This window comes from Perca fluviatilis, chromosome 23 (assembly GCF_010015445.1).
Source record: "Perca fluviatilis chromosome 23, GENO_Pfluv_1.0, whole genome shotgun sequence".
Classification (NCBI taxonomy): Eukaryota; Metazoa; Chordata; class Actinopteri; order Perciformes; family Percidae; genus Perca; species Perca fluviatilis.
Window position 1 is genome coordinate 19486454 of NC_053134.1, and position 22616 is coordinate 19509069.

Genomic DNA, 22616 nt, shown 5'->3' on the forward strand with positions numbered 1-22616 from the left:
TCTTCCTTGGTCAGTGCTACACCATTCCACCAAGTTTCATGAATAGCAGTTTTTTCCATAATCCTGCTGACAGACAAACAAACCAAACAAACCGAACCAAAAACATCAGCTCTTAGGTGGGGGGGAAATAACTTTTTCACCTTATTAGCAGATTCTATTGCACCACGTTTGACAACTTATGCCCAAAAAAATTACTTTATTTCAAAACTGTTATTACTTGAGTCACTAGGAAACAAAATGTCAAATATTTGGTCTTCCTCATCCTGTTGCTGAAGGCAACAACAACAAAAACTAATGAATAAAGCTATTACTGTACATATCCATATGGCTCACAGTGTTATTTTTGCCCACAGCAGGCTGTTTTCAGTGAAACGTCACTAACAACCCACTGCACACTGCCTGCTCAGCACCAGACAGCAGACAGTTAGAGACTAGCTGGTGACTTAGCGCAGCATTTAGCAGCCAAAGTGCCAGGTATCCCCCCCCCCCCCTGCCCATATACAAAGGTTGTGTTTACTTTGTTTCTGCTGCCACCAAATGGCAAAAAAGAAATCCCAATCAGTCAACTCATCATCACATTAGTAGAGACAAAATGCTTAAGTTCATATGACGGGGGGGCAAATTGCAATCAGAAGTGGTTGAAAACAACATGAACGTCACAAGCAGCACAGCTTTGACCTGCCACAGCGACAGCATACAGTAGAGGAACTATGTAAAGGTAAATACATGAACAGAACCACAAAGAAAACAGTAAAACATATCAGATCTGGCAGGCAGGTCTCTCTGGAGTTGTATACTATCAAGATTTTGTGATAAATTGAGTCTATCTTTACATCTGCAACCACAGGCCGATATGAAAAACAGAGAGAGCCACATTGTCTGACTAGGATCAGGTGTGCAGGCACAAAAGAAACCACAACCCAGAGAAGTCCAAACCACACAAAACTGTATGTCGGCTGCTTGCATGCACACCCTGTGCAGAGAATAAAGCCAGCTGATAACCTACATGCTGCACTCCTTTGACTTTGCCAGTAACATTAGGTCATTTGTTGTCTGTGTTTTGTATGAGCGAGTGATAACAGTGGGCGAGGCCTTTTCAGCCGTGCATTATAAGAGTGTGGATGGTTATGAGACAGTGGACAGTTCAGACTGTCTGCAGAACCATGGATCCTCACTCCGCCTGTCTGCTGCTGTTTCTCACCTGCCTGGCAGGTAAGAGGGCCGTCCCGCTGGATCCTCATCTGATCGCATTACTCAGCGGTTTAGCAGAATGAGTTAAATGCTCATCATTTTAGACATTTTTAATGAAGATTTAATTACATTACTTTTTTTTTTTCATGTTGTATAAGCTGCCAGAAAATGAATGATAATGTATTCTCTTTTCTCATATCCAAGGATTTTCTGCCAGTGAAAGTGAGAACAGTGGAACTATGGGGGAAATTTCATGTAAGATCCTTTTGATTCTGATTCTGACCCATAACTACTACATTAAAAATGTTTAAGAACAAACTTTCTTTGTTCTTTTCTGATCTTCCTCCTGTGTTATACATCACAGTCTTCATTCAAAAGCTTCACTTTCCTTGAATGTTCTTAAATTGAAAAAAAAAAAAGTGAAGTCTTATCTGTTCTACTTGCCCCTGCAGACGGGCCATCCTCCCTGGAGATTGACGGGGTGGATGTAGTGTCAGTGGGAATCCCATATGGTTTCCAGTGCACAGCGGAGTGCTACCCGGACTGCAGGTACAGCTGGACCAGAGGTAACGAGACCACTCAGGGGCCTGAGCTGAGCCTGCGGCTGCTGCAGAGAGTGCCAACGCAGACCCTGACCTGCACAGTGGTCAACCCTGCAACAGGGAGGTCTGCCTCTGTCCAAAAGACGCTGCAAGTGACAGGTATGAATGACCATAGTGAATTCAAATTCATGACTTCCCCTCAGCGGCACACTCTTTAACCAAATCTATTTTTCTCAGCTGGACCATCAAACGTACAGATCAGCGGTCCAGCCTTTCTGACTTACGGAGTTGCATCCATCTTTACCTGCTCAGCTGACTGCTACCCGTCCTGCAGCTACTCCTGGACCGTTGTCTGGGAACGGGAGCCGATCAGTAGTGCACAGGGCAACACCATTTCTGTCACTCCAGCTGCCAGTACTGTCCTCAGTGAAAGTCTGATCTGTGAGGCTCAGGACACCATCTCATATCTGTTCATCTCTACGACTGTGTCGCTACCGGTGGCAAGTATGTGGAAGAACCCACCTCGATTGAGAAATAACAATCAATAAGTAGCTTACATTAGAAGTCGACCCCCACGGGTTAGATTGCATGAGATAAAATATGTGTGCTTACTGTTAAAGCAGTTTGGTTCTACATGATGGAAGCCAGTGAAATTGTTTGATTTAAAATGTTGGTTCAAAATAGTTTACTTGCATGTTACTGCTGCTGTCACACTACATTCAAGCATGTGACAAATGGACTTTCTGTGTTTAATCCCAAAAATAAAACTAGTTGCTGATGAAGGCTGTGAGATGCAGTCACAAGATCTTTAAAACGTACATGGACCTTGCGTTGACAACATTTTTAACACTTTTGATTGAATTCATGGTGTGATTTGTGAAATGAGCACAATACATTCAAACCTATTTCCCCACAAACTCCTTCTTTAGGCACATCTGACATCAGCATTATTGGGGACAGTACAGTGACGATGGGAAAGCAGTACGTGTTCATATGCCAAGCCACGTGCGTCCCGTCCTGCAACTTTGCGTGGCAGTACATGGGGAAGACTCTCTATGGGGACCAGATCCAGATACCCATCCTGCATCAGGGGGAGAAGACAAAGTTTGCCAGTCACCTGCAGATCACTTTCAGTGACTACTCTAAAATTGAGCCTCTGACCTGCGAGGCAACAAACGTTTTGACTGACACCACTATCACCTCCACTATAGACCTCACAGTCATCGGTGAGTCTGATATTGCTCGCACCTTGATTTTGTCATTTAAAAAAAATAAATGATATGAGGTCATCGCATCAAGTCTTTAATGTTCATCTCATCTTTTTTTATATTTGATTTCTGCCTGTATATAAAACGGGTGTTTATAGTTTTAATTCAATTCAATTTTATTTATAGTATGACAAGTATTTATAGAGTAGGTCTAGACCACACTATAATTTACAAAGACCCAACAATTCCATTAATTATAGTGTACATATTACTATTATTATTATTATTATTATTATTACACTTATTCTATTTCTTATAATGCTTTTTGTATGTTTTTTCCTATTCCCATTTAATGTGTATTTGTCTTTTTCAAGATGCAAGTTTCAAAATCCTACAATTGGGAAATTCACACTGTTGCAGCAGGAAGGGATAGGGGGGAAAGTTCAAGACCCAGATAAACCAACAATAAATAAATATAAGTAAAGAGAATAACTATTAGATAATAAAATGTCTTTACAATATTGCACAGTCACATTTGTTATTGCACGGTTTATCAGTTGTTCTGATGTGTGTGAATTTCTTTTTTGAGCTGCTGTAACAAGGAAATTTCCCCGGTGTGGGATCAATAAAGTCTATCGTATCTTATCTTTTCTTATCTTATGTTACTGCTCACTCAGTGTTTTGAATATTCTCCCTGTACAGACCCCATCTCAGTGAGCCCCAGCTCCCAGACCCCGCTGCCAGTGGCAGGCAAGTCTTTCTCTCTGCAGTGTGTTGGCTCTCAGAACCCAGGCTCCATCACATGGCTGAAGAACAAACAGCCAATGGCAGCATCTGAACGAGTGCTTTTCTCCCCTGACAACACCACAGTCACCTTCAGTCCTCTCCTGCAGACAGATGAAGGTTTATACTATTGCGTGGTGGCAGAGGGGGGGGAGCCCATCCAGTCTGTTGGCTACAAGATGCAAGTTGACTGTGAGTATGCAAGGGCCATCAGTCAAATGTACACTTAACGGGAGACATTAGAGATTTTGAGTTTTGGGGCTATTTTTCTTCCATAAAATGTCTTCTTTCAGACTAGTGGGGGGAAAAAAACTCCAAAGTACATATTATAGGTGTTTATTTCACAACACTTTGTCTATTTGCGCCTGTACATTTCTCCTAAATTCACCACAAATTAGCAATAGTTAATGCCTCATTTGGATATTACCATGTACATGTTTCAAAAAACAAAAGATGATGTTAATGTAAGTAATCAACTGGGGAAGCTTCATGTTGATATTTGTTGGTCAAATACTTTCCCTATTTCCCTGCAGTGTCTCCCCTTAAATTAAGTTAAATTCATGCAACAAATGAAATGTCTACAAGTAATGGATCATAATGTAAATTTATGTGCAAGCCACATATGAGTAATAGCTTTCACGCACGCCTATTTGAGTATTTTGTATCTATTTCTTTATTGGCAAATGACTTTTCCTTGTTAAACAAGAAAAAGTCAAATAGTGAATTAATGCCACTTTTAAAGAGGCTTATCTGTTTATCCATCTGTTCCCCCTCTAACCGCAGACGGGCCGTCTTCGGTGGTGATCAGTGGGCTCGATGTAATGACTGTAGGAATGGCATATGATTTCCAGTGCTCAGCCAGCTGTCACCCGACATGCCAGTTCACCTGGACCAGGGGTAATCTGACCTATCAGGGCTCCAATCTCATCTTGCATTTTGAGGAACTACTGCCAACACAAAACCTGACCTGCACTGCACTCAATCCAGCTACAGGAATATCAGTCACTGCACAAAAGACGCTGCTAGTGATAGGTAATAAGTGCAAAAAAAAAAATGTATTCAAGCTTATACGTTTTTTTTTAAGGAGGAATGCCTTTAACCAATTTCCAACTTTTCAGCTGGACCATCAAACATACAGATCAGCGGTCCAGCCTTTCTGACTGCAGGAGTCACTTCCAACTTTACCTGCTCAGCTGACTGCTACCCGTCCTGCAGCTACTCCTGGACCGTTGGCTGGGATTGGGAGACGTTCAGTACTGCACAGGGCAACACCATTTCTGTCACTCCTCCTGCTAGTTTTGTTGGCTCTGAAACTCTGATCTGTAAGGCCCAGGACACCGCCTCAAATCTCTACATCTATAGGGCTCGGCAGCTGCAGGTGGCAAGTACGTGAAAGAAAGTAACCTCTGATGAGAATCAACAATCAAAAGAGTTGTGAAATGGGAGCAGCTATTTCAGACGCCATTGATTCTGGAAGCGAAAGTACCATTCATTTTCCCCCATAGATAATGTTTCGTGAGCACTTCTACAGCTATTTTATTAAAAAGCAAAAGACACAAGCCTGTGTACATAAAAAAAGAAGGTAGAAGCTTATTAGGACTCTACATTAAACTCAAAACTAAAGCATTTCAGCCACAAGCATATTGAATTTGCTACCGCTGTTATTCACACCTCTGAATGGCCTTTTCTTCATGGCAACAGCAGCCAAAATGAATGGGTATTGTAGTTTTTAGAACCGTCCGCCATGCAAAATTATGGACAAAACATGATTTCTCAGAAACTGCTTCATACTGGTGGCCATTACATAAACCTATAGGACTGTTACATCATCATCCGGGAGAGTCCCGTCCTGCTGTGTTAAGTAACACTGAGGATACAGTTTCAAGATGAAATAGAAACAAGAATGGGTAAAAACGCTTCACCCATTTAACTTTTTCCAGTTTTATGGCCCTCATGACCCTAATTGCAATTTACTACACTCGTGCGATAGAAATAATCTATAAATGACATTGATGCATTATCTGAATTTTATGACATTTTGATTGCCCACACTTTGCTGTAACCTTGTAAAACGAGCATGATACATCCAAGGGTCCCCTGTCATCTCCTTCTGTAGGTTTATTCAACATTAACATCGCTGGTGACAGTGCCGTGGCAATTGGAAAAACGTACACATACACATGCTATGTCACATGTACTCCGTCCTGTGTGTTCACTTGGACGTTCATGGGGAAGACTTACGAGGGCGATCAGCTGCAGATCACGGTTAGCGACTACCCTAAAACTGGGCCTCTAACCTGTGAGGCAACCAACAATGTGTCTCACGCCACTATCAGCGCCACCAAGAACCTCACTGTCATTGGTGAGTCTGTGATATTGCATATCCCACCTGATGTTTTAACAGATTTTGCATTGGTTTGAGTTATATTTTATGATGTAAACATAGTAAACTAGCAATATTCCTCACTTTTGCTGTCACTTATGTTCTATTTTAATATTCTTTCTGCACAGACCCATTCTCAGTGCGCCCCAGCTCCCAGGCCCTGCCGGTTGCAGGCGAGCCTTTCTCTCTGCAGTGCGTTGGCCCCCAGGATCCAGCCTCCATCTCATGGCTCAAGAACGGACGGCAAATGCCAGTCTCTGACGTAGTGCATTTCTCCCCTGACAACGCCACGATCACCTTCAGCTCTCTCTTGCGAGACGATGAAGGGGTATACAAATGTTTGGTAGTGGAGACTGGGAACCTCACTACCAACCCACTGGTAGCAGTTGTGGGTGGAACCCCCATCCTGTCTTTTGGCTACCTGATGCAAGTAATATGTGAGTATAGCAGGGTCAGGAAACTCAATGCACTTGTCATCCTGTTCACTGTTAGTTTTTCTTGGCTGGAAGCAGGGACTTGCCAGGCTCTTTTCACCTTCTGGGCACTGCCAAGCTGCCCTTGAGCAAGGCACCGAACCCCCAATTGCTCGGAGCGCCTTTCCATGGGCAGCTCCCTCACTCTGACATCTCTCCATTAGTGCATGTATAGGTTCTGAGGATGTGTGTGTAATTCAGACCTGTGTGTAATGTGTGTAAAAACATTGGAATTTCCCCTTGCGGGATTAATAAAGTATAAATTATTATTATTATTATTCAACCGTGAAGATGCCAGGTACTCAGCCTGGACTGCAGGAAGTCGCTGCTCCAGGCCGAGAATTAGTCCAGCACATAACCCTCCGCAAAATCAGATTCTACAGATCGAAGAAACAAGATTTTTGCCTTCGAATTCATTTGGCTGCTAGCCATAGCTTCATATTTAGCATATATATATATATATATATATATATATATATATATATATATATATATATATATATATATATATATATATATATATCATGATTTTTTGGTGACAATTTTAAAAATAGATTATTTTCCCTAGAATTGATTATTATTTTTTTTACCAGTGATTCACCTAAATATTTTTTGTTTATACGGTACCGCTGACGGTGACTACATCATATCCTTTTCCGGCAAAACAGACCCAAAGCAGAAAAAGCGGAAAATTCATGTTATGTACTTCTTTACAAATGAAGTCAGACTGACTGACTGACAATGTGATGCACATTCTTTTTAGGAAAATATCAGTTTTTAGAAATGTCTCTTGATGTATTGTCTCTAGAAGTGTTTTATTCAATTTTTGTTTTTGTTCAAGGAGGAAAAGAAAATCCCAATACTCAATACTATCGAATCGCAATACTTCTAGAATCACAATAAATGAAAATCGCAATACAAATGGAATCGGCACCCATGTATGGTGAAAGAATCGAATCGGGACAAAAGCATATCGCCCCAGTCCTAATATTTAGCGTTCAAACATGAGAGTGGTAATAATCTTCTCATTTCAATCTTCCTAAAATGCCAAAACATTTCTTGAAGGTACTGGTTAACTGAATGCGTTGACTACCAACCGATCAGTACCATTATTCGATACATTGTGTTATCACCCAGATGGGCCAGATGAGGCGCTGATTGTGAAACCCGACGAAGAGCCGGTGGGTGAGATGATGTTCACTCTGCCTGGATCCACAACAGAGCTGCAGTGTCTAACTGACTGCTTCCCCGCCTGCTCCATCAACTGGTTTTACCGAGGCTCGCTCCTGGCTACAAATGCCTCCATACTCTTCACGCCTGTAACACCTCCATACGAGGACACCCTCACCTGTACGGCATTCAACCCGGCGACAAAGAAAAACAGAACAGCTGAGACCACAGCGGTGGTGCCTGGTAAGCAAATATCAGCGGTCGAAGGAAGAAATGATTCCACTTAAAAAGACTGATTGACTTTTCTGCACGTCCGCTAATGCTTGTATTTGTGGCTCTCGTCTTGCAGATGGGCCTAGGAACGTGATGATTAAAGGACCAGATGCTCTCGAAATCGGGGTCACAGCGAGCTTTACGTGCTCCGCCGAGTGCACCCCTTCCTGCAGCTTTACGTGGACCTTGTACGGGAAGACTGTGACCGGTAGCGGGGTTGACATCACCGTGAACCGCCAAGTTTCCGAAGAGTCCATCAGCTGCCAGGCTGAGAACACATTCACCGGGAAGACGGCGGCTGTCAACCAGACGCTCAGTGTCTCAGGTAGGCTGTTTTTGGAGGTTGGAGTGTGTTTAGACATAGTTTTATAGAGGTTATATGACTCGTATTTATGTTGTTTTTTTTCACTGCAGATCCTCACTGGTGTGGATGTTAAGACACTGGAAGAACATTGTTCAACTACATTGTCCCAAATTGCAAATGCTCTGAGCACAGTTATAGTTTGGTAATCTTTTAATTACAGTTATAGTTTGGTAATCTTTTTTTATTAATGACACTAAGGCTGTATTTGCTCAAGCATCATTTACTGTGACTGTGATGATGGACTGGTGCCCTGAATAGGGTGTTTTCCTGACTTCCATGCTGGGACAGGTTCCAACCTCTTGGTGACCCTGAACAAGATTATAAACGGATATAGAGAAAGGATATATGGATTGTGTGCTTGAGTGATACGTTTTTCAGGTTTTAAATTACACAAGGCTAATCTCGTTTTCTTTCATGATGTATTTCCATTTGTCTTGCCAAACACTATGCACTATTATGCTTAATAAACAAGGAACTAATTTACTTTTTCTGAATGCCTAGTGCTAATTCATCACCCATGTCACACATCTGAAATGATGAAATACTGTTTTTTACTTCAACAACAGCCCACACGCAAATTATAAAATACACCTTTATTTGTTCAGTTTCTGAAAAAGAGAACTGTATTTGCAAAATACTTCTGACTCCTCTCTCACACAGTTCTCTCCAGTCTCCAGTCAAACTGAGCCGGTATAGTCAATACATTTTGTGTTGTTAGAATGGGAGGAACATTCTAACGGAGCAGAGTACTCACAGAGACCAATCCATACTTGTGCTGCATTCAAAAGATATTGGAAAAGTTGGAAATTCACACTTCTTCAAGGGTAACTTAGTTGTTTTTTTTTCTAACCTGGACCCCATCTTCCATTGTCTGTGACTGATGGGAGCAACGATCTGAAATGGGTCCAGTTTTAAGCAAGGTGAAACAAGGTGAAACGTAACGTTAACAGGCAATTGCACACCTTCAATTTCCGTCCACAAAACGTGCTTGTTTTGCCACGGACAGGCTGGCTGACATTATGGAAAGGATCCGTACAGAGGTCGACCTTTTTGTTAAACAGTAAGATCCTTTTTGTTTAACATGAAACCGCCCCAAAAACTGCTATAGCCAAACCCACCAGACTCCATGTAAATAAACAGTAATTTTATCATCGTAAAACACACTTTATCCAAAGTCGACAGAGACAAAATAAAACTGTCAAAAGCCGTCTTGGCTATCCACTGCTCCAACAATCTGTGCGTTTATTTAAATAGAGTCTGGTGAGTTTGGCTAATATGGCGATTTCAGGGCTTTTTCTATGGACCTTACTCTTTAACAAAAAGGTCTATTCCTGTAGGGATCTTTTCCATAATGTTCTCAGACACTTAGAATAATCGGAGCCAGCCTGTCAGTGGCAAAAACAGCACTTTTAGTGGACGGAAATTGATGGTGGAGAAAGGAATTACATTGCAGCCTGTATCGCAGCTCCTGGCTGCAGCAGTGGTCACTACTGGACTCATTTCATTAAAATGTTGTTTCCATCAGTCACTTAGACACAAAAACATGGGAAAATAGGGTCCAGGTTGAAAAATACCAAAGCTATCCTTAAACTTTGGCTTCTGGTTAATCTCCTATATTATATTACTATATCCTATAGGGCCTATAAGATATAGTTATCTGACAAAAACTATTTTTCCACATTGCATGCTCATACATTTATAGAAAGAGTTGTGCAGTAAATAGTTAAACATATACATTTACACCGTAAAGTCGCAGATTTTTTTCAAGTATGATGAATAATGACATCAGCTTTTGCATAAGGAACATGACTCTACACTGGTGGTCTCCGGTTGTTGTTTTTTTAAATCAGCCTTAATACTAAAATGCAACACGTTCCAAATAAAAATCTAAACTGTTTGAATTTCCATAAGTTAAAAAAAATAAAAAATGCAATGAAGACAGAAAGTAGATGACATCATATTTCCACGTGGCCATAGCACAAGTGTAGTGAATGGACATTTATTCTGTATTAGATTATAGGTTTGGAAAATAATGTAGCACTGTGTGTTGAAACTAAAAGTCTATAGAATTAGCAGCGTCACACACCGTACTTCTTCTGTAAAGCTGTGACAGATGATCCCTCCAGCTCCGCTTGGTGGAGGAAGTCAAACAGTTCTTTAAGCACTGGGGAAGAAAAGTAGAACAATTATCAATATGATGGAATGTGTGGGTGAAAAGTATGAGTACTCCGCGACAGCACATCAAAAGAGAGACTCAACCTTTCTTCTCCGGGGACGACAGGAACAGGACGGCCATGTCGAAGCGCCTCACACTCGCTAGACTCCTGAGGATCTCCAGCGTGGCGGCTGGGGCTTCATTCCTGCGCGAAACTGGTGTTAACGTGCGGTGTAACGGTGTAAACGTGTAACGTGGCTATGCTGAACAGGAAACCAGTTTCAGGTTTAGATTTTTTTTTTTTCTTCCCCTCAAGAGAATCTTTTACAACTCACTTGATATAGAAACCGTGCAGCGTCCTCAGGATCTGATTGAGAATGTGAGGCTCCAGGGAGCTGTGGAAAATGGTTGCGTACGCCTCGGGCTTGATTTGCTGCAAGACGGGAACAGAAAGAAGCCTGAGAACTTCAGTTCAGACAAAACCATGGATGGATCTTGACTTTTTTTTGGGGGGGGGGGGGGTTGTGCAATCAGCACCAAGTCTGATTTCTTCATTCAATTCATCGTAGATTTGGCATTTTGTAAATTCTTTCAGAAACAAAAAGTAATTCAAATCTAGCTTTCCCATCAAATTTAAGAGCTCAGATTCAAGCCGTGTTTGCATTGAATGTCCCATTTCATTGCAGACAGGCCACTTGGCTTAATCTGCATAAGTCAATACCAGAGCTGTGCTGACAGCACATCATTATACTGTCTCAACACACAAACACGTACAGTGAGATTTTTTTGTTAATCTCCAAAAACCCAGCTCACCCTCAGATATCTGTAGATCACCTCAGGCTGGTTCCCGATGGTGCGGAAGTCGGCCTCCAGCTTGAAGCTGTTGGTGGGTGGAGAAGGCAGCTCATCTACTGTGGAGGAGTGGCTGACTGATGCTCCAGCAGCAGGAGGAACCATTTCCCCCTGCTCGGGTTGTTCCGGCTGTCTGCTAGCAGGGACTCTGGGGAACCGAAGCAGGTTCAGGTTACTTTATTTGTACCCCGTAGGTAAGTTTGTTGCACAGTTTAAAAAGTGCAGGGCATCCATGACACACAGTCTCAGAGACCACAGACAACAAAAGGGGACAATAGATAACAATACAGTGGGACAATAAATAAAACATGCACCAGTGCTAATCAGGATGCTAGAATATCTAATAAATACCAATGAAAGCACTTAAAACTGACCACCGTAAAATCTAAAAACCAATGAATGACTACATAAATAACATACAGGCCTACACAAATGTGCAAATTGTGAAATGTTTGTCACAGCGTGTTAATCTGTGTGATTGCCGCTGGATCAAAGCTGTTTTTATATCGTTTGGTTTTACACCTTGGAACTTAAAACCTCTTTTTCCAGAAGGGAGACGCTGAAACTCCTCGTGCAAAAGGCCGAACATCTGTTTACTGGGTGGGAATTACCAATGCATCATTTCGCAAAATAACGCAACATTTTTAGCGCTTCACAGACAAGTGAAGTAATAAAAGTAACTAATATTTTTGACATAGAGGAGGGGGGGGTGCCACTAACTGCTCAGACGAGCGTGAGGGGACTTCTGCTTGCTCCTCCATCTTGATCATCTTGGCGCTGGGCGAAGTCGACAGCGGAGAGGATTGGTCCCCGGCCTCCCTCGTCACTTCCTGGATCAGGGACTTGGACCCGCCCGACTCCGTCTCGGACACGGTCACCTTTCCACTCACTTCCTCAATGTCGATCCTCCTCAGAGGTTTCTGAAGAGCATTAGATGCTCAGCATCAGTCAAAAACCAAAAGCTTCAGATCAGATGGTCTGAATTCTACTAAAGAGACCACAAAATCAATGTGACAGAATCAAAGATGTTCAACCTATATCGTCTATTCTGCCACCTGCTGGACACATAACGCTGTAAACATGGGGAGTGAGCTACTCAATAGAAAAAGCATGTCAGACCTATCGAAGTACAAACTGTATAAAGACAACATTCACTGTCGCATTACTTTCAATAACAAAGAGTCTACTTTTTTCCATGGTTTATTTTATATTTAAGCATAATGTCAAATATAAAGACAAGTGCTAATCACAACTTCCCAAGTAGTGTATTAAAAAGTCAATAAATTAACTAATAAGAGTCAATATTGTCATAGATTCATTTTCTGTCAATCAACAAATTGATTCATCTATTAAAAAGGATCCTTTCAGAAATTTAAACACAGCACATTATCCTGCTTCTACACGTTATTATGGAACCCACGCAACTTCTAGGAGGGACCCGCCCTTCAATAGCATCCACACGCTACTATTGGCCAGGCGTCCATGCTTACGCAAGGTAATGGAACCCGATTTGTTCAGGTCCTATCTCCTGACCAGTCGGCTATCCTAACTTTAACTACTCGAGGTCAATGCCTAACCCCAACCAATCGGGCTGCTTCGTAGGGCGGGACATGCCTAGAAGTTGCGTGGGATCCATAGTAACGCTGCTTCTGCGCTAAACTTTTTACCTGGAATACAGTGAGATCCCATCAGTGTTTATAGCATCAGATGTCTACCAATCTCTGCCTTTTTTAATTTTTAATTTTTTTTATTTAACCTTTATTTATTCAGGGGAAGTTCACTGAGAGGGAACCTCTCTTTTGCAGGAACGCCCGGATCACATTCACACAGTTCCACATTCATACCTGGAAGCTTCCCAGTACAACCACAGTCTGATCTGCTGGCCACTGAGCAGCTCCACTGGAGCGGTTGGGGTTAAGGGCCTTGCTCAAGGGAACCTCAGTGGTGGTAATGAGGGAGGGACAAAGCGCTGTTCTTTCACTTTTTGTTTGAACCGACGACCTCCCGGTCACAAGCTCGCTTCTCTAACCTTTAGGCCACCACTGCCCTCTTCTTTACTGCTTTGGTGTAGCAAAATGCCGAGTATTTTCATCAAAAGAGACATTTTACAATGAGGGAAGCACTCACAGTTGACCGCAGATGTGTTGGTTTGTCTATCGGCTGAACTGTTCTCCTCTGTGTGCCGTCGGGGGTTTGGAGAAGGCCGCCGGAATCCACGTCCTAACAGAGTGACAATAAGAAAACAGAAGTCCGTAGAAGATCAAACCTAATAAAGCCTGACGTGTCCATTAATCATCTCTATATTAATGTAGACCTGAATTTAAGTATTTATGATGATGCTCATAACCAGAGGGGATTAAAACAGAGTAGATGATCTGAAAAAAACATACAATCTGGAGTTTCTGGAGCTCATTCAGGGCCTGCTTGTTCCCTGGTTCCAGTTTCAACACCTCCTGAAAATCTGTGACAGACACAGACACACACAGACACACACACAATAATAGATTATAACAATGAGCAATAGCTTAGCCTCTCCATATAATATGTTCATATTATTTCAGTGTAATTCTAATTTAATTTCTTTGTACAGAGGTGAAGCTGATTTATAAATGAACAGAACTTGAGCTTAAGCTGGGAACGGTCTTAAAATAGAATAAGACCAATTTTGGAACATATGTAAAGATAACAATTAAACCAACTATAGAAACACAGATTATTTAGAAAGACACAGCTACATATCTGACAGCTTTGTGGTGTTCCATGGGTAAAAAAAACTAACAGAGAAAATGTAGTTGCTGCTGTAAGCCTTTGGAGGACAGTGTTGTTCTACACAGCACCTTGTTTGGCCTCCTCCAGTTTCCCTAAAGCCCCTCTGGCGGTGGCACGACGGTGGAAAGCCTTGGAGTAAGTACTGTCCAGAGAAATGGCTCTGGTGCAGTCCTCCTCTGCCTCCTTATACCTGCAGCAAACAGAAAAAGACATGTTTTATAGTCTTATATCAGACGCATTTTCACTTTAACATGAAGAAGAACAAATCCTTCTTACTTCTCCAGCTTGATGAAGGCCATGGCTCTGTTGGCGGGCAGTAGGACGTTCATGCTGTCCGCCTCCATGCCTCTGCTGTAGCACTCAACAGCTGCTTCATACTTCCCCTCTTTGAAATAAGCATTCCCCTGAAAAGGCGCATTCAGACAACTTAGGAAAACTATTTCCAAAATAAACACAGCTTGAGTAGTTCACAAAATTGTTATAATATCAGAAACTCAAAAATCTCTTTGTGCCAAAAAAAAACAAAACTTTATCTTTAGTCAATATATCTGACTGGTTCTCACTTTTTGAGACAATAACAATTAAACACCTCACTCTTTTTTGCCTGTTCTCAAATGGCCACCATACAGTCTCCCTAACCAGAACATATAAAACTAAAAAATGGCAAATTAAATGGCAAAAACAAAACTGAAATGTCTACAACATTAAAATGACTCCTCACATGGACATTTGGGCACTTTTATTTTATTATTAAAAAGGTCCCATGACATGGTGCTCTTTGGATGCTTTTATATAGGCCTTAGTGGTCCCCTAATACTGTATCTGAAGTCTCTTTCCTGAAATTCAGCCTTGGTGCAGAATTACAGCCACTAGAGCCAGTCCCACAATGAGCTTTCCTTAGTATGTGCCATTTCTGTGTCTGTAGCTATTGAGGAGGAGAGAGCGAGGGGCAAGGTGGAGGGTGGGGGTGTGGCCTTGACCAACTGCCACTTTGCTCGTTTGAAAGCCATGATGTCTCTCTCTCTCTCTCTTATGGGTGGGCCAAATTCTCTGGGCGGGCAAAGCAGAGAAAGGGGAGGTAACCTTGCTCCTTATGACCTCATAAGGAGCAAGATTCCAGATCGGCCCATCTGAGCTTTCATTTTCTCAAAGGCAGAGCAGCTCATGCAACTCATATTAAGGTTTAAAAACCTCATAAAGTTTACATTTTCATTCCATGGGACCTTTAACTAGCCTCTGACATGTTAGCTTATGGTTCCAAAATGGATGCATGCCGCAGCAGCATAAGTGGCAAAGCTCACTCTGTCTTTTTGTAAAGCCGCCTCCTGTCGTCTCTGCTGTTCCTCCATCAGCCTCTGCCGCTCGGGGTCCGCCGTGGGGGTCTCCTGTGGCTGCGCGGCTTCACTCGGGACGGCTGGTGCCTGATCTCCGAGAGTCTGAAACCAGCCGAAAAAAGGGAGGCAATGAAAAGAGAAGGAGACGACTTGGGAAATGAGGCTACACCCAAAACGATCCTTTCGCACTCACCTCTTTGATTTTTTTTACTTCATTCTGTGCTTCTGCGTTCCCGGGGTCAAGCTTGAGAACCATCTCATAATCTGTTCAGAAACAAGGTCATGTTGGTATCTCAGTGCACTCTAGTTAAAAAACAGATGATTGAACCACTTTACCAGTTGGTCACCTTCCAATGCAGATTCATATTTCTTCAGTGCAAACCGTGCTGCTCCTCTTCGCGCGTACGCTTTGAAGTAGTTGCTGTCCAGAGCTATAGCCAAGTTGCAGTCGGACTCTGCCACAGCATACCTGCAAAGAACAAAGTCTCAATGACTTACAAGGAAACACAAATCTTTTTTATATCTGCACACACATCCTTTTTAATGTTGTTGCATTTATTGAAACAACACTTAAAACATCTTTTTTTTTTTTTTTAATCGCAATTTACTTTTTTAGTCTGAAGAAGGAGGTGGCTCGGTTTGTGGGAAGCACAGGGTTGTAAGGATCTGCACACATCCCTCTGGTGTAACACTCAATAGCCTCGTCGTACTTCCCATCTTTGAAAAACGCGTTACCCTGAAAATAATAAGTATAATCTGCTTTAGGAAAGGGTACCTTTTAATCTTCTCTTTAGTTGGTTACACTGCAGTACTTCTCATACAGTATTTACCCTTTCTTTCTCAGCCAGCGCTTTCTCCTGATCAGCTGTCGCTTCCTCAGAGTCAGACTCATTTGACTCTGCAGGACTTTCCTCCTTATCCATCTCTGTCAAAGCTTTGTCCTGCGACCACAGAATCACACTTATTTAGTTAACTGCTCCGCGACTTTCACCGTTCATCGTGTTCAGTATTATTTCATAAGAATGCATTAGCTACCACGTCAAACTTGTCCCATGATCTATAGTCGTATGCTTTTATCCTCGAGGCTTCACTGGGCTCCTGAGCCTTTGCGTCACCATTGCCTGTTGGCTCCTTCTTCTTCTTCTTCCTCCTCTCCCTCATCTTTGTTTTGTAGTCTTTGTTGCGCACAGGTGGAAGCTTCTTCTACAACAAAGAGAAAACACGCTGCTGATACCTGAAGAATCATCCAGAACTTTACCTGCTCCAGAGATAGATGGATGGATGGATGGATGTGTACGCAGGGAACCTGGGCCTCCGGAAGTCCTCCCGTCCTCAGCTCCTCGTCCTTCTTCTTTATGTCTTCCTCCCAGCTCCCCAGCTCCGTCATGAAGCGCTGCAAATCCTCCGCATTCTGCCGCATCTGAAGCTGTAACTCAATGGCTTTGTTTCCCCCGGACATGTTATTCCCTGTGAAACAGACATTTGTTTTGGAGAGATTCTTAACACGTGTTGCTGTACGTTGTAGCCTTGAAGTCGGTGTCGCAGCCAAGAGGAAAACTCGAGAATCACGCTGTCATGCTTTTGCGGCTAACAGCTAGCTTTAAGCTAGCAGAAATACCAAACATTGAGAGCAAATCAAATAGATGCAAGTGATTCTGTAGCTACGTGAACCTTGTAAAGTACCTGGCACTTGTTTCTCCGGCTGATAAATACAGATAAAATGCAACTGCAGTTAATTTGGCTAAATACTACAACAGCATGCGTCGTTATTCACAGATTTCTGTTTACGTTCGGAGCCATGACAGCCGAGTACCAGCAGCCTTTGCGCTACTGAGCATGCGCTGGGCGTAGCCAAAGATCGTCTGTTACAAACAGATTACTTACTACAAATAAATGTTATTCACATGTCCATTTGTAAAAGTCTGCAAACAACCGACCGAAAAGGAAACTAACGTTAAACTACGGTGTCAGTTTTATTCGTGGACAATTGACGTTAGCATTGTCGTGGTTTCTAATGTCATTTACCTGGTACAGCCCACTGTTAAAGTAGGCTAGCCTTTCCCCTCTAAACCAACAAAACTATATAACAATACAAAACAAAATATCCACATAAAAGGTCACCCCGGGCCCATTTGCCTTTGTTTGTGTGTAACCTGTGTGTAGCCTTTAGAAACTGGTCTACAGCTTGAGTAATAGCGTACAGACCAGTGCACTGGGAACCTATGACTGGAAACTGAGACGGGGAGTTGACGACTTGCATACACGTTCTGAATCGATGATCTATACCGTATACTAGTCTCTAACAAAACTGCGTCGAAAAAAACAACAACATTTTAATTGTTTTTTTTGTATTACATCAAAGCGAAATATATGTCCTCACTTTTTTTTATGTATAAAAGAGCTACCAATCAAATTACAAATAAATATTACCGTCCATTACCTTTGACCTTTTGCGACCACGTGATCTACAAAACAGTGATGACCTAGCTAGCTAGCTAACCAGGGGATTCATGCATACATTTCCAAATTGTTGACAACATTTCCTACAATGGACCAGTCTAAACAAGAGGAGGAATATGGATACGATTTATTCCCGGAGAGAAAGACGGGGAATAAGACGGGGAAATCCATCGCGCAGAGCCTGTTCACTTTCAACCACAAGTGTCAGGTCATGTTGCAGTTCGCAACGGAAACTAGTGAGTGCTGTTCCCCCGGCTAGTGAATGTCATGTCAGTAGTGAACAGCCGATATCATGTCTGACCATAAGCTTTCTGTCGAATGTGTTTGTGATTTGAAATACCCGTGCAATGTTAACGTTTTAACCATGCTGTCAGAGAGTATAGCATGTAGCTTTATGGTGTAGCTAGCAGTGGTTTCTGTCATTGATTGGAAGCTAACTCCATTCAGTTCTAACCTTCTTATATACTGTCTATGGTTATAACCATTGACCTATGGTTCTGGTTCTAACCGGTTCCTGTGCTCCTCTCAGGTCCGTATGCCAAACTCCTCCTCAGTGCCATGAAAAGTTCCGGATGGTACGTATCGTTTAATTTAAAATATACGTGTGTTTATCATTGTTTACCTTCCACTGTAATACTCACTGCAAAAAATGCCTGGGACTGTTTACACAGACCTTACTATAACAGATTAGTCTTGCTAATTATGATTTAGAATAATTTTTGTGCCTTTTAAGTCCAAGCAGATTCTCATCTCATAGGTAAAACTTGCAAACAAAATATAATTCCACATCTACTTAATAAAAAATAAGAGTCGATATACCCAAATAAGAAATGTAACATAAATAATGACATTCATTAAATGAATAATAATATTGCTTTTTGGATGGAGCCAACTAACCATCTCAAATTAAATGTAAAGTGTCCTTATATGTTTCGTTTTTAGGGCATCTACTACATACAGAACTGTAACTATTGTTACAAAGAAAACAAACTAAGTTTACTTTCTCCTCTCAACACAGCAAAGTGTTGAAAGAGCGCCATTTCTCCTGTGAGGACTGTGACGGGACGGTCAGCGGTGGCTTTGACGCAGATTCTTCTCAAGTAAGAAAGACATCTTTGCAGCAATAAAGATATAAAAGCAGGTTCTGATGGGGTAAAAGAATGTTACTCCTCAACGTAATGGTGATTTGAATTTGTTTGCAGATCGTTTTGTGTCAGAACAACATCCACCAGCAGTCCCACATGAACCGAGTGGTCACACATGAGCTCATTCATGCCTTTGACCACTGCCGCGCCCACGTGGACTGGTTCAACAACTTCAGACATCTAGCTTGTTCTGAGGTGAGTCCCAATGTGTGCATTTTTGTGCAATTAGGGTTGGGCATCAAGAACCGGTTCCAACTTGGAACCATTTAGAAAATTACTATTCCCATTCTCTTTGATATCAAAATGAAAGTGCAGGGAAAAAACTTAAAGCAGTTCAGTTTTCATGTTACAGTAAGCAACTTAAAGTGCTCATATTATGCTTTTTTCAGGTTCATAATTGTATTTAGAGGTTAGGCCTCAGAATAGGTTTACATGGCTTAATTTTTCAAAAAACACCATATTTTTGTCATACTGCACATTGCTGCAGCTCCTCTTTTCACCCTGTGTGTTGAGCTCTCTGTTTTAGCTACAGAGTGAGACATCACACTTCTACTCCTTTGTTGGGAGTCGCACATACACAGTAGCTAGGTAAGGACTACTAGCCAGTCAGAAGCAGAGTATGAGGGAGTGCCATGCTAGCAGCTAGGCGAGCATTATAACGTGTTACAAAGTGACGCACGTTTGTCTCTGAAGTAAAGGCTGGACTACAATAGAGCTGTTTGGAGCAGTTTGTGAACAGTGTTTTCTGTTGGAGATGGTAAGTGCCTTTGGGGTGGACTTTGGACTTTTTCACTTTGTAAACCTATAACGTGCACAAAAAAAGATATATAACACAAAATAAAGGGAAGGGAAAAAGCCAAAAAGCATAATATGAGCACTTTAATATAGCAATAAGGTGTATGTATGTATGTATGTATGTATGTATGTATGTATGTAATGTAAATCTTTAAAAGCAGGTAACAAATATACACTTTCTTTAGTCTGGATTAACGGAAGTATATATCCAGGATAAATCCTAACATCTTTGCCCATAACCTTCAGCTGTCTGTGGTGCCGTTATGAAAAGTTGAAGTTTTGTATGCTGATTATCCAAAGACATTTCTGTGTCATTATTTCAGATTCGGGCAGCTAACCTCAGTGGAGACTGCTCCTTTAGCAATGAAGTATCCAGATTCAACTTTGGCTTGAAGCAGCATCATCAGGTACCTGCACTGGGATAAATGTACCTTTTTACTGGCAGGTCAGATTTGTGTCTGTAATCTAACACTTCACACGTCACGGTTTTTCCTTGGACAGGAGTGCGTTCGAGGCCGTGCCCTTCGCTCCATCCTAGCTGTGAGGAAAATTAGCCGAGAGGAGGCGGTGAAAATAGTGGATGAAGTCTTTCACACGTGTTTCAACGACCACGAACCGTTTGGACGAATCCCGCACGGCAAGAAGGATGCTGGCTTTGCCTACAGAGATTATGAGAACAGAGATCGATATTATGCAAACCTTTAGTGTCGTCACATTCTCATTTAACTCCCAAGGGCGCTGTGACTGGCGGCGATGCTGATAGAAGCTTGGCAGCGCCAGGGCCCCGGGTCAACCTAAAAGCCTCAACAAAATGACAGTGTGTCGAAAACGATCAAAGCCCTTCAGAAGGGATTTTCAGAGAATGATGATTTGTCCTTGGAACAGGAGGATACAGTACATTTCATCTTCTACCTTCATTTTTATACTAATTCTGTATAAAGGGATTGAAAGGGGTCATTTTGCTGTGAGGGTAAATTATTAGACGAGGCCCCCGTGACTTATTTGTCATTAGTTTTTATTTGATCAATGGGTGCTTTTAAGGAAATGCAGGATTTCATTTTTGTCCATCAATGTTTGCTGTTAAAGTCTGTTGATGACAAACAAAGATGTATTTCTCTGACTGTTTGCTCTTCATCGTGTTGCCACATTGACCTCCACTCATTTCTTGTAAATAGAGCTGATAGTGCTTAAATTAAACCAAATCAACTTGTGTTTTAATTAAAGTTTGATTCCTCTGAAAAGTAAGTTATTATGGGGTTATGTTCGACCTTGGAACAACATGTTTGAATTCATGACTTGCCAAAGAAGCATAAGTATGCACATTGCTGATTATAACACGTCTAGTCCCGAGAGAGGATTCTTCAAATTAACATGTGAGGAAAGTAATATGAGTAAAGTGAGAAAAGTTCTTCCACAACAATACGGTCAACTTTGTTCACATCTGCGCCGCAACTGTAAAATGTCACTGCTGACATCTTTATTGGACATTAGCATTTAAAGAATCTCGTATCCCTCCGCAAAGATTAATGAGGGAAAGAGTTATAAGGGAATTAGCCTCATAATCCCCTTCCCTCCCTTCCTCCTCTTCTGCCTATCTAAAAGACAACACCCTCTGCATCATAATCACAAAGTCACTTGGTGTGTCTGCTGTTGGAGTGTAATATGCCACTTATCTCAACAGTCTCCTCTTAGAATACACAACAAGAACACAAAATGAGTGTGGGCTCGAACAAAAAGGAGAGTGGTTGGTTGGGATGACGAGCAAAGAAGATTAGGTTAATTTTAGAAGCTTAACGCAGAAAATGATAAACAGCTTCGAGGCAGTGGGATTAATGTGAGACAAACGCTACAAAACAAAAGGAGGGAATGATATTTGGATTTGAGCACTGTCATACACCCAAGTAGGCTAAATAAAGAAATCATACAAAACAAAAGAATTACTGCTGGAATTGTGCACATATCAAATGCCAGCTACAAAACACGTTGATACAATTAGACATGCTGAACAAGGTTGTGAATTTGTAAGTTTCATTTCATGCTCTTGTACTGAGTTCAGGACTGTAGCCAGGGTTTAAGAAATACAGAGTCCTTGCATCAAACCCACATTTAATCTCATAGAAATATATTCAGTGTAAAAAAAGAATGGAATAGAATTAGCAGAAAAAATAACCACTATGTTAACGTTTTGAATTAAAGAATGATAACTTCCTCCAGGTTGCTAAAAATGCTAAGTTGCTAACAACTACAGAGGATGTAACAGTGCCCTCAATGATAGCTATGGCCCTGCCTTTTTGATTTGATAAACTCTTTTCCAAACAATATAACAAAGTGTATTTGGGAGACAACTTTAAGTGCAACAAACTTTCAACACATATTATCAACTTATAAATGTCTTACAGCGAACATGTTAGCAAACTGTTGCTATTTAAACATCCAGCAAACACGGATCAACCTTAGCATTCATTTGGAGTTGTGTTTCAAGCCATATAATGAATGACAGTGATATTACCTCTCTTTTAGCTCTGTTTTGCTCTCTACCAGCTCCTGAGAGGAATAGAAAGGGAGTTAGATTTTTCAGTGGCATGTGGCACGTGTCAGTGGCATGTACTTCCGGTACTTCCGTATGCCAATTGCGATTGTGTGTGAATTGACGCCGTAGCAGTAGCGTCGTTTCCCGCGAGTCACGTTTGCTTTCCCCGTTCTTCTTTTCCTAAACCCA

At 41.7% G+C, this 22616-nt stretch overlaps 3 protein-coding genes across 5 annotated transcripts; 2 read left to right on the forward strand and 1 right to left on the reverse strand.

Moving 5' to 3' along the window:
* The first annotated feature begins 1148 nt into the window (after window positions 1–1148).
* LOC120553398 (hemicentin-1-like) lies at window positions 1149–8870 on the forward strand. Its single transcript, XM_039791747.1, has 13 exons — window positions 1149–1212; window positions 1396–1446; window positions 1644–1892; window positions 1971–2237; window positions 2663–2959; window positions 3644–3916; window positions 4508–4756; window positions 4843–5109; window positions 5841–6086; window positions 6236–6544; window positions 7718–7993; window positions 8100–8348; window positions 8438–8870. The coding sequence occupies exons 1-13, from the start codon at window positions 1164–1166 to the stop codon at window positions 8458–8460; spliced, it is 2805 nt and encodes a 934-aa protein (XP_039647681.1). The 5' UTR covers window positions 1149–1163; the 3' UTR covers window positions 8461–8870.
* Window positions 8871–8965: 95 nt separating this feature from the next.
* rpap3 (RNA polymerase II associated protein 3) lies at window positions 8966–17853 on the reverse strand. Of its 3 annotated transcripts, none has more exons than XM_039791749.1 (17): window positions 17523–17853; window positions 16804–16964; window positions 16533–16700; window positions 16328–16438; window positions 16106–16233; window positions 15845–15966; window positions 15691–15761; window positions 15465–15599; window positions 14440–14567; window positions 14232–14353; window positions 13785–13855; window positions 13522–13614; window positions 12115–12314; window positions 11356–11542; window positions 10878–10975; window positions 10647–10747; window positions 8966–10551 (listed from the first exon to the last, which is right to left on the reverse strand). In XM_039791749.1, the coding sequence occupies exons 2-17, from the start codon at window positions 16954–16956 to the stop codon at window positions 10466–10468; spliced, it is 1974 nt and encodes a 657-aa protein (XP_039647683.1). In that variant the 5' UTR covers window positions 16957–16964; window positions 17523–17853; the 3' UTR covers window positions 8966–10465. The 3 variants fall into 3 exon arrangements, with proteins under 3 accessions (XP_039647683.1, XP_039647682.1, XP_039647684.1); XM_039791748.1 differs by lacking the exon at window positions 17523–17853 and adding an exon at window positions 17181–17466; XM_039791750.1 differs by lacking the exon at window positions 17523–17853 and having other exon boundaries at window positions 16533–16697; window positions 16804–17471.
* A 73-nt stretch (window positions 17854–17926) lies between these two features.
* atp23 (ATP23 metallopeptidase and ATP synthase assembly factor homolog) lies at window positions 17927–21138 on the forward strand. The gene is made up of 6 exons (XM_039791751.1): window positions 17927–18193; window positions 18487–18532; window positions 18976–19057; window positions 19160–19297; window positions 20221–20304; window positions 20399–21138. Exons 1-6 carry the CDS (start codon window positions 18046–18048, stop codon window positions 20600–20602), a joined length of 702 nt encoding a protein of 233 aa, XP_039647685.1. The 5' UTR covers window positions 17927–18045; the 3' UTR covers window positions 20603–21138.
* Window positions 21139–22616: the final 1478 nt, after the last annotated feature.

What these genes read in the sequence shown, in the direction of transcription:
- atp23 (XM_039791751.1), top strand. Translation starts at nt 18,046, where the DNA reads ATGGACCAGTCTAAACAAGAGGAGGAATATGGATACGATTTATTCCCG. An exon ending in GACATCTAGCTTGTTCTGAG is followed by an intron (nt 19,298 to 20,220) that starts GTGAGTCCCAAT and finishes TCATTATTTCAG; the next exon opens with ATTCGGGCAGCTAACCTCAG. An exon ending in GCTTGAAGCAGCATCATCAG is followed by an intron (nt 20,305 to 20,398) that starts GTACCTGCACTG and finishes TTCCTTGGACAG; the next exon opens with GAGTGCGTTCGAGGCCGTGC.
- LOC120553398 (XM_039791747.1), top strand. Translation starts at nt 1,164, where the DNA reads ATGGATCCTCACTCCGCCTGTCTGCTGCTGTTTCTCACCTGCCTGGCA. An exon ending in AACTATGGGGGAAATTTCAT is followed by an intron (nt 1,447 to 1,643) that starts GTAAGATCCTTT and finishes TTGCCCCTGCAG; the next exon opens with ACGGGCCATCCTCCCTGGAG. An exon ending in GACCACAGCGGTGGTGCCTG is followed by an intron (nt 7,994 to 8,099) that starts GTAAGCAAATAT and finishes CTCGTCTTGCAG; the next exon opens with ATGGGCCTAGGAACGTGATG.
- rpap3 (XM_039791749.1), bottom strand. Translation starts at nt 16,956, where the DNA reads ATGTCCGGGGGAAACAAAGCCATTGAGTTACAGCTTCAGATGCGGCAG. An exon ending in CATGGGACAAGTTTGACGTG is followed by an intron (nt 16,439 to 16,532) that starts GTAGCTAATGCA and finishes CTGTGGTCGCAG; the next exon opens with GACAAAGCTTTGACAGAGAT. An exon ending in GCCTTCATCAAGCTGGAGAA is followed by an intron (nt 14,354 to 14,439) that starts GTAAGAAGGATT and finishes TGTTTGCTGCAG; the next exon opens with GTATAAGGAGGCAGAGGAGG.